Source organism: Chelon labrosus, assembly GCF_963514085.1.
Source record: "Chelon labrosus genome assembly, chromosome: 21".
Taxonomy (NCBI): Eukaryota; Metazoa; Chordata; class Actinopteri; order Mugiliformes; family Mugilidae; genus Chelon; species Chelon labrosus.
This window is the reverse complement of record NC_140354.1, coordinates 12,218,581-12,228,287: the sequence shown is the minus strand read 5'-3', so window position 1 is coordinate 12,228,287 and position 9,707 is coordinate 12,218,581. Positions and strand designations below refer to the sequence as shown.

Sequence of the window (9,707 nt, the reverse complement as noted above, 5' to 3'; positions counted from 1 at the left end):
CGAGTGTCTCAGTTTCCACTGAGGCTGAAGGTTTCCTGCAGGAAGAACATGAAACGCTGGCATCTCCTCAGTGGAAAGCCTCGCTGAGGACTGAGTGGACCTACAGCGACAGCACTAATCTTCTTATCACGGGAGTGCAGCTCTGTCCAGCTCGCTTTCTGCCACCGGGCTGAATAATTCAGCTGTGCTGCACATGCGACACAAGAGGACATACATTATGTATGTATGGAGGGTGGAGGTCTCGCAGATCCTGCAGACGTCCTGACAGTTTCAGGTGTGAATCCCCAGTAACTGAACTCCTTCCTCCGTTTAACACTGAATAACTTCTCATGTGAACATCACGGCGCCGTCATTAATGGCTTCAACCAGAGACGACACGTGTACTGTTGAATGTCAGCGCATAATTTACTTAATTTATAGAACTTAATATTTCTTATTTGTTCTACAGTATAAGTGTTATCTAAATGTATGTCAGGAGAGATGCTTTTGCTCCTTATTTGGGATCAAAATGCGACAAGTGTTTAGCTTTTATTTCACACTATTTGTGTGCAAATTACATAGAGATATTCTATATACAGAAATACAAAAGCCTTCAGTGTATTTGCATCAATGCTTCACTAAAACTGATGCCTGATGTTTACACTTAAATATTCAAATACCAACTCCATATTTTATGGGTGAACCATTTGTTCCAATGTAAATATTCTTCCAAGTTTAGAAGTATATTCAAACTTGAGCCTGACGCGTTAACCTTTGAGGCGCCGCTTGAATTTAAGATAAACTTTCAGTGGGTTTGGACAACGTTTGGCCGTGCAGCATCAGTTTAGTGAGCTAGTTGCACTGGTTTTCAGAGCAGGACTTTCACTTAGAAGAACAGAATAAAAAACACATTCTGTAAACAGCAGTAAACAAAACCCCAGTACAGCACATACAGTGAACTGACCCAGCAGAAAGCAAACCAGTGGAAAGGTTGTGGCAGCTACAGGTGTCAGACTAAAAGCCTTTAAAAGGTTGCTTTGTTGACTTCCTGTTTCCTGGAGCTGTTGTTCAGTCTGTTAAAGGTTCACGTGGGGGTCATTTAACCACCACCAAAATAACAGCGTACAGTGAGGAGGCGGAGCTGGGTTGATGCTCTGCAGTGAATCATTAACACCGGTATGTCCTCACTGACCGGACTTTGTCATCGGGAGCTCCCTGCACAAAAACACAGCTCTGTGGACACAGTACTGTTAGGACACCGTACAAACACTGAGTTATAAGTAAAAGTACTGCATTTAAATGTCACTGTAGTGAAAATGTGGCTAAAGAGATTTAAACTTAACACCTTCATTTCTTTCAACTAATCATCTCCAAATTTTGATCTAATCATCATGTTTTTACATCATTAGAAATATAATCTGCATGTATATCTGTTTCAGCTACCTTTAAAGCAAAAATAGAGATATGATGTCAGCTATTGTGATTCCAGACTTTCAAATGAAATGAACTAAAATTATACTACCTATCGAAGAAACGTGCACAGTATCTTTTCTAATGTTTTATATTCTTTATGTTAAGTGCATTGAGGAGGTTCATCCAGACATGTTGCCCTCATGTCTCTAATAATACAGTCCAATCAGCATCAAACCCTGTTCTATGGAGTCCTCCTCAGAGATTAATTTAGTTTAGTTTTTTTGTTTGTTTGTTTGTTTGTTGAGTCCTGAGAGGTCTTGAACTAACATGATGCAGCCAATGAGTCAGGAACACGTCTGATTTCAACAATTTATATTGATTTATAATCTGCTGCACCTACAATGAGATGTTATTAAACTGAATCAGATGGATTTGAGGAGTCTGTTTATTTTTCATGAATGCTCAAAGCTGCTGAAACGATAAACAGCAACATCTAGTGGTTACTGGTGGTATTGCTACAAGAGTTAAGCAACAACAACAAAAAAACTAAGTTTAATGTGACAACGTCTAGCTAGCCTGCTGTTAATTTACCCATTGAACAGCAGATCAAGAGATCTAGCAAGTGAAGTTCTCTCTGAGAGATTTCGTTTAAAGTTGCCTCTGCATGTGAAATGTGTTAGTAAATCAGTTCTTCTGCTTTGCCTCCAGATTCTCAACAAATGGAGTTTGGCGCCACCTTCTGTCCAACAGTAGGTGTTACACCCACACATCTATATTTACTACATTTCAAATGAGAATTATATAGAAATATCTACATTTTAAAAACATTTTCCAATAAAATTATGACATGTTTATTTTGCCCTCACACTGATAGTCACCTTTACTCCCTGTAGGATGTGACTGGATGACTGACTGGACAATTGATATCTCCATAAAATGTTTGAACTGAACTAAGAGTGACAACTTTCTCAGTTCCTCAGATTTCAAAAAGTTAGTCAGTCAAAAGCTCCCAATTATAAAATGTGTTAACAGAACGGATTGATGTAATAATAAACTAATAGTCTGAGAACTATTTTTCTGCCCTACTTTTTCTTTTGTAAGTATTTTTATGCTTCTATTGCTTAGGTGAATTTTACATTTAGATTTATATTAGCCTGTTCGTTCACCGCTGTTCTTTAGACTGCTCACAGTTGTAGTTAATGCTCTTCCAGATGGATTGCTTTATTAAACCAACAAAAAATTTGGAAATAAAACGCCTTAATAAGAATTTTCCATCTGTTGGTGGGCATTGTGCATCACTTTGCATTTGTCTACTGTCTTTGTGACGGTTTTGTAGTCAATTTTCATCCCTTTATGGTCATTTAGTGACTATTTTCTAATGGATTTGTGTATTTAGAGTCGTTCTGCATTTCTTTGAATTCTTGTTGAGTCTTTGTAGCTTTCTTTGTGTCTTTATGTGGTCATTTTCAATGTCTTTAAGGGCGTTTTGCAAACTTTGCAGCGTTTGTGTGGTCCTTTCGTGTGCTAATGTGGACGCTGAGTCTTGGTGTGTCTTTGTTGGGGTTTTGCACCTTTGCTGGAGTTGTTTTGCGTCTCGCTGTGATCATTTTGCGACTCTCTGTAGTTGTTTTGTGTATTGTTTTCATCATCTTGTGTCCCTTTGTGTAGACCTGTGCCCCGTAGCCCCATTCACTAATCACTCCTCCTGTCTGTCTGTCAAGTCCACTAGCAGTCTGCATCCAGCTGCATCCTTCTTTGTAATCCCTATATTAGTCCTGTGTGGAGGCCAGCCCTCCCCGAACCTCTGTGTGGTTACTGTGCTTGGCTGCTCCTGCTCTGACCTTTGACCTCTGCTGGAGGAGATGTGATGGAGGAACGTCTCAAGACTCTGACATGAAGGAGGTGTTCTTGTCTGGTGGGCTGACCCTGCAGGGTTTGAACAATGAGTCCTGTTTTTTTAATATTTCCTTTGATTGTTTGGTTTGGAAAAATGCACGGTTTCGATTCCAGCCTGAGCCCTTTGCTGCATGTCGACCTCTCTCTCTCTCAACCCATTTCCTGTCACTCTCATCTGTCGCAACAAAAATGCACAAAAGTCATTTTAATAATTGAAAGAAAAAGTAACAAATGTTCACATATCAGAGACTGGACTCATGGACTCGGATCAGCAGACTGTGCCTCTTTGTTTCACATTGTAAGTCACGGAAAATATCGTTTAATTTTCTTTTCTTTACATGAGTTTTAATACTTAATATTTACCTGAATGGATTATTTTGCAATGTCACACATACAGATGTTCATTGACTTCCCCTGCTTTTATTTTGAAAATACAGGTGTGCCTGTCTGGAATAAACAACTTTTTGATCCCTGCCCTCGTCTGTTTCAGGCTGCGCGTGAGCAGCGGCGGAGATGAAACTCCAACTGCAGCTCTGAGGAGACGTCAGGACTCAGAGATGAGGCGGCCTTTTTTTATTGCTTTACAGTTGTCTTTGTGAGGGGCCTCAGGAAACCAGTCAGCCACACTAATAGAACGCTCGAGGGGCCAAAACCTTTTTGTTTCGTCTTTCGCTCCCTTTCTGTCTTATGAACAAAAGTACATTCCTTCACACACGCCTCCCCCTGTAAGTCCAAAACGCCGCGTCCGACCTTTGGTGTGGTTTTCATTAAATATAATCTCAAATAATTCAACACGTGCAGAATACACAGAGGAAGATTCAGAATCCTGCACAGAAATGTCTCCTGTCTACCTGAGAATATTCTCATTTAACCTGATGGTTTAGTCCAGTAGATTCCAGTCAGGGCCACAGATAAATCTGAGAGGCAGCCAGGTGATTTGTGGAAGAGAGAAGAATAAAAATCTGTTTTCTATTACTGGATTTTTTTGAATTTTTAAGTTTATTTTTCTGGCTTTTAGAGAAATTGGATCTTTTTAATGACTGAATGATTTAGTCTTCTTTTATTTATATTTGATGGACTTTTCACATGTGACAATAAGCTGTAATCTATAATATAACTTCACAATGTTTTTAAAATAAAATTAAAATGGATGTTTGGGGAGTAAATGTTCAAACCTTACAGTTGTAGATTATAGTTCTAACTTTAGTTTTAAGAGTTTGTGTTTAAAAAAATCTTTGACATGCTCAAAATATTTTAATCTTTCAGACTTCATAAAAAAGGTAAGAATCAGTAAAAAGTCAAAGCGTGTCCCCCGGAGAGGCCCCGGGCCTCAGTTTGAGAACCAGCACGGCAGCAGCCTCAGTTGACTTGAGAGTGATTAAAAATGAAGCGCTATAGAAACCAAGAGGCCAATGGAGGAACGGGAAGCTGTTTACAAGGGGGTGTACCGTTTCTATGGTTGCTGGACAAACCTCCTGCACCAGGTATTAAACTGCCTCCCCGACGGATCCCGCAGCCCGCTGACAACCGTTATAAAGACCTCTGCAGAGGAGAAGGAGCGCCCGACCGAGCGCCAAACTCAGACCACAGGAATTTCTGCCCTTTTTTTTCTTCTTCTTTCCCTCACTCGCCAGCAGACAACAGGTGCACAAGCAAGAAGGCTGAGACTGAGCATTCAACAGGAGCTGCCCGTTTGGGATTTAAAAAGTCTCTACTCAACAAAACAGCCGAGAGAAGGTGAGTCTGGGTGTTTGGTCTGAGAGGATCTCATTATTTATTCTCTGATTTATTATTAAAACGCTGCAGCTTCAGGAGGCCTGAAATATCCATGTATGGATTCACAAATACATAATGGAACATCATTAAACAATATATTGCCATATGCTTACAATGGTATTACTTTAAATATACAAGGATGAATGTTAAAATGTCTAAATAGCTACTTTTATGTATTTTTAAATTAGATTTTGGTGCGCTGACGAACAAATATGCGGATTTTACGCGTAAAACATAAGCCCATGACCCACGTCAGTAGACGTGCTCTGTGTGATAACACAATTTGATTTGTTTTTAACCTTTTTTTAACACCTGTGGGTGAGATTAAGCGCTGGACACGGTGTTGGTGATGGTGTGCGCTCTTCTCAACGCTGAGCGTCAAGTGCGCCACAGAGTTATTCCAGAAAGTTCTGAAAGGACAAAAGGGTTTCTGTGCATCATTTCAGATTCATAGAATATTTAAAATCTTTAGCTTTCACGTTATTGAGGTGACAGACGTGTTAAAGTATTTAAATGAGGGCTGGAATCAAGCGCCTTTCACTTTACGCACACAGAGGCCCTGTTTTCAAATTGAGCCATCCGTGTCTGCGCCTTTGTTGAAGTTAAATGTATATTTTCGGTCCTGTCAGGCGGTGGCAGGGGGAGGAGGAGAAGAAGCTGCAGGGTGACAGAGAGGTGTTGGAGAGAGCTATGCTGTCTCTGAGCTGCGCAGACCCCTGGCCCGAAGGCTCTGTGGGCCTGGAGGAGGAGGTGGTGACCGCCGCTGCCCAGGCTGAGGAGCGGGACGGTGCCGGCAACAGCAGCGTTATCAGCTGCTGCAGCTCCGTCAACCTGGACGACAGCCTGACCAGCCTGCAGTGGCTGCAGGAGTTCTCCATCCTCGGTGCCAACGTGCCACAGCAGGCCCACCACCAGCCGCATCTGCTCGGCCAACAGCAGCTGGGATCCGACGCCCCGTCCTCCCCTCTAGCCGGGGACCCCGCCTCCATCGGGATGCCCCTGACCCCGGGGAAGCCCACCGCTGCGGCCTACAGCCGGATGCAGTCGCTCCCCGGTATCGTTGCGCACGGCCACTGTCCAGACGAAGTGGACTACAAGACCAACGCGAATATCAAGCCGCCATACTCGTATGCCACCCTCATCTGCATGGCCATGCAGGCCAGCAAGAAGAGCAAGATCACCCTCTCCTGCATCTACAAGTGGATCACTGACAACTTCTGCTACTATCGCCACGCTGACCCCACCTGGCAGGTAAAGGACCACACACACACACAGACACACAATACATCACACACACACTGTATTCAGGTACACGCTTAGAGAGGATGTGCTGTTTCCAACACTCTCCCATTGTGTGAAAATGAGTTTCTCTCAGGTCTCTGGGGTCAGATCACAGCTGGATTAGTTTCTGTTTGAAGAAACTGTTAGAATACACTGAGAAGTCTGAGTCTGCCGCCACACTCTGAGGAAACGATGGTGGCTTTGGGAGTTATTAATAACTCCCAGACCAGCAACAATGCGTCTAACTTTAAAAGAAAACATGAATTGAACACTTTATTCTCTTTTTTTGTTTTTAAGCAACTGTACAGAGGTGATGTTAAAAGGATGGGAAGCTGCTTCCACCAAAAAACGGGGAATTTTCCAGAAAAGCTTAATTTTGTTGGATAAATGATTGACGGAGCCGTTAGCTGTACTCCCGTGTTTCAGCGCCCAGCTCAGACATTTCAGAGCATTTTGTTATTGTAAGGCAGCGCATGGGGCAGATAATATTTAACAAAGGTCACTGGGTCACCGCTCTATTTAGAGTCCCGTGAAGGAGGGGGGGGTGAGCTGGGTGACTGCGAGAGTACATAGTGCGTTAACGTGATGGATGGCGCTCCGTCATGTGTACTTCCTGTACTGACAGCCTCACGCACAAACTTTGTTTCAGTTCTTACTTTTACAGCCAATTAACACTGAATCCATTATGAAATACACTAAAGAGGGCAAATAAGCAATAGTGAACGCAGTAAAAACCAAACAACTGAAAACACAACTCATCAGCTCAGTTACATATACACAACCAACAATACAGCAATGAATAATCAGGCCTGTTCTAAGAGGACTCTTCGGAAAAGCCCTGCAGCAAGACTGCAGAGACAACAGGCTCCAAAGAATCCAAATAGGGCTCCCAAACTTTATAAAACTGATCTGATTATGAGTGTAGTATGCACTTAAGCTATATTAGCAGCACTAAATCAAACAACACAATACAATCTCTTTATTCTGTTAACATTATGCGATTGGTTATGAGTCCATTTCCAGTTTCTGACCCAGTATCTTTTCTATTTCTTATAATACATAAGACCAGGACCATTGTAGCTTATGACAGTGAGTCAGAGTACCAATATGTGCCTTGTATTGGGCGAAAAAAAGGGTTATGTCTACGGTTATGGGGTATATGCATTCTGTGTATAATCTTTAACTCTATAGCTTTGGTACATTTGCAATCTGAAATAGATTTTTATCAGTTTTGAGCTTCCCTCAAGTCTACGCATTAACTGCCATGCCTTAAATGTAGTGAGTCTAACAGGGTTGTCATCCAGACAGCAAAAAAATAGGAGTCATTTGAATAGGATAAAGTAATTTGGGTAATACATTCAAGAGAGGACATTTTGAGTAAATGGTGATGGGTGGGGTTAAGCTACCTTCATGCAGAGCCAAGCTGTCTGATTCCTCTTGTCTCTAGTCTTTATGCTAAGCTAAGCTAACAAGCTGCTGGCTGTAGCTTCATATTTACCTCACGGACGTGAGATCGATCTATTCTTTGCGAGAGAGTGAAATCAGTAGATGTTTAATTGACGTAGCAACTAATATCTCGTATTAAAATTTGCTTTTTTTTTTTAGAACTCTATCCGACACAACCTGTCGCTCAACAAGTGCTTCATCAAGGTGCCTCGGCAGAAGGACGAGCCAGGGAAGGGGGGTTTCTGGAAGATCGACCCTCAGTACGCTGAGCGCCTCCTGAGTGGTGCCTACAAGAAGAGAAGGATGCCGCCCGTCCAGATCAACCCGGCCCTGCAGAACCGGCTCAGGCTCAACCTCCAGCCCCAGTCCAGAGCGTCCTGCGGCCCTGCAGGAGGTCAGATCGGCCTGTGCATCAACCCAGAGTCCCAACGGCTTCTCCGGGAGTTTGAAGAGGCAACCGGTGCTGACCAGAATTGGGACCCCCATCTGGCTGAGGGGACCATGCTGGGGTCCTGGCCGGTGGTCAGGGGAAGAGGTGGGAACAAGAGAAAACAGTTGGCGGGTTCCAGAAATGGCGCCGCCAAAGTTCCTCGACGCTCCAGCTCCCCTCTGCTTTCCGTGGACGAACAGAAGGAGATCGGACCGCTGAAGGGGGACTTTGACTGGGATGCCTTGCTGGACTCGGCCCTCAGCGGGGAGCTAAGCTTGGAGGACGGCGAGCCTCTTAGCCCCATCATGAAAGAGGAGGACTTGATGGTGCGGGGGACCCACATCTCCCCCATCGAAGCCCCCACAGGGACTAACCAGAAGAGTAACGTGTCTGACTTTGATGAGGAAACCTTCCTCGCCACAGCCTTCCTGGAGAGCCCCTGGCCAGAAGAGGAGGAACAAGGCCCCAGTGATTTCCTCTGTACCTCCGCCGTCAACCTCGACCAGCTGTTTAACCTCGAAGACTCATTAGGCGGAGACCCCAGCACCCGGATTGACACCCTTCTTTGAGGAATAATTGCTTTCCGGATCCTTAATAGACTTTCTCAACTCTACTAGGAAATAACAGATTTTTTTTTTTACACGCATGAAACATTTATTGTCCTTTTCAAAATGTTTAAAGTATTTTTAAAGTTACATTTTGATGTCGACTGATGCAAGAAACACGTCCTCAATTTCTACTGAACAAAGATGCCACAACGTACAGCAGCAGCAGCAGTTCCCATCGTCACGGAGATTCTACGTCAAATCTTCATAAAACACGAAATGACAAGACAAACAAAAGCAAATTTTGAGAATTAGGGTCTCAACACATTGGAAAGTAGCCCGTTGATTGTCTTTAGGCCTGGAGGAGCCTGTCAGTGTTTGCATTGCTAGTTGGTGAAATACTGCAGCTAGCAAGATTCCTGCTAACACATGAGTAAGCACGGACATAAGCTACTAGTGTAACATTAGCTTCTGTTTTCTCTTCTCTCCCTTCTTCATTCAAGAATTCTACTGAAAAGACTAAAAAAAAAAAGTTAGTTAGCTTGCTGTCAGTTAGCAGCATGGATCCACAGCCACTACTCAGTACCGCTGCCAACTCCTCCCAGTGGCCACTTGTGGTACTACAGGAGCCTCCTTAAATTAAAAAAAAAAGAGGAGCACCTGCAAATCTGTCGACAGGACCTGGAACCTTAAACGAGGTGAACGACTCTGTATAACAACTAATATTTGTAAAACTTTCTCGGGCTAATGCACATGTGCAGTTTTAACCCAAATAATAAATAATAATAAGCATTTTTTTTGTTGAAGTGAATGGGCGCCGTATTTAGCATCATGTTAAGTTAGCAAGCGGCTATGAGGAGGTGAAGGGAAGCTAAGCTAACTAGCTTTTTAACTGGTAGCTACATATCACATATGGCAATTCAATAAAACTGGATGTGACG

At 43.1% G+C, this 9,707-nt stretch overlaps 1 protein-coding gene across 1 annotated transcript; it reads left to right on the top strand.

The window, feature by feature from the left end:
* Positions 1-5,754: 5,754 nt before the first annotated feature.
* Positions 5,755-8,874, top strand: foxj1a (forkhead box J1a; the record flags this gene model as incomplete). The annotated part of the gene is made up of 2 exons (XM_084571579.1): positions 5,755-6,315; positions 7,951-8,874. The coding sequence occupies 2 exons, from the start codon at positions 5,755-5,757 to the stop codon at positions 8,788-8,790; spliced, it is 1,401 nt and encodes a 466-aa protein (XP_084427705.1). The 3' UTR covers positions 8,791-8,874.
* Between the last annotated feature and the right edge of the window lie 833 nt (positions 8,875-9,707).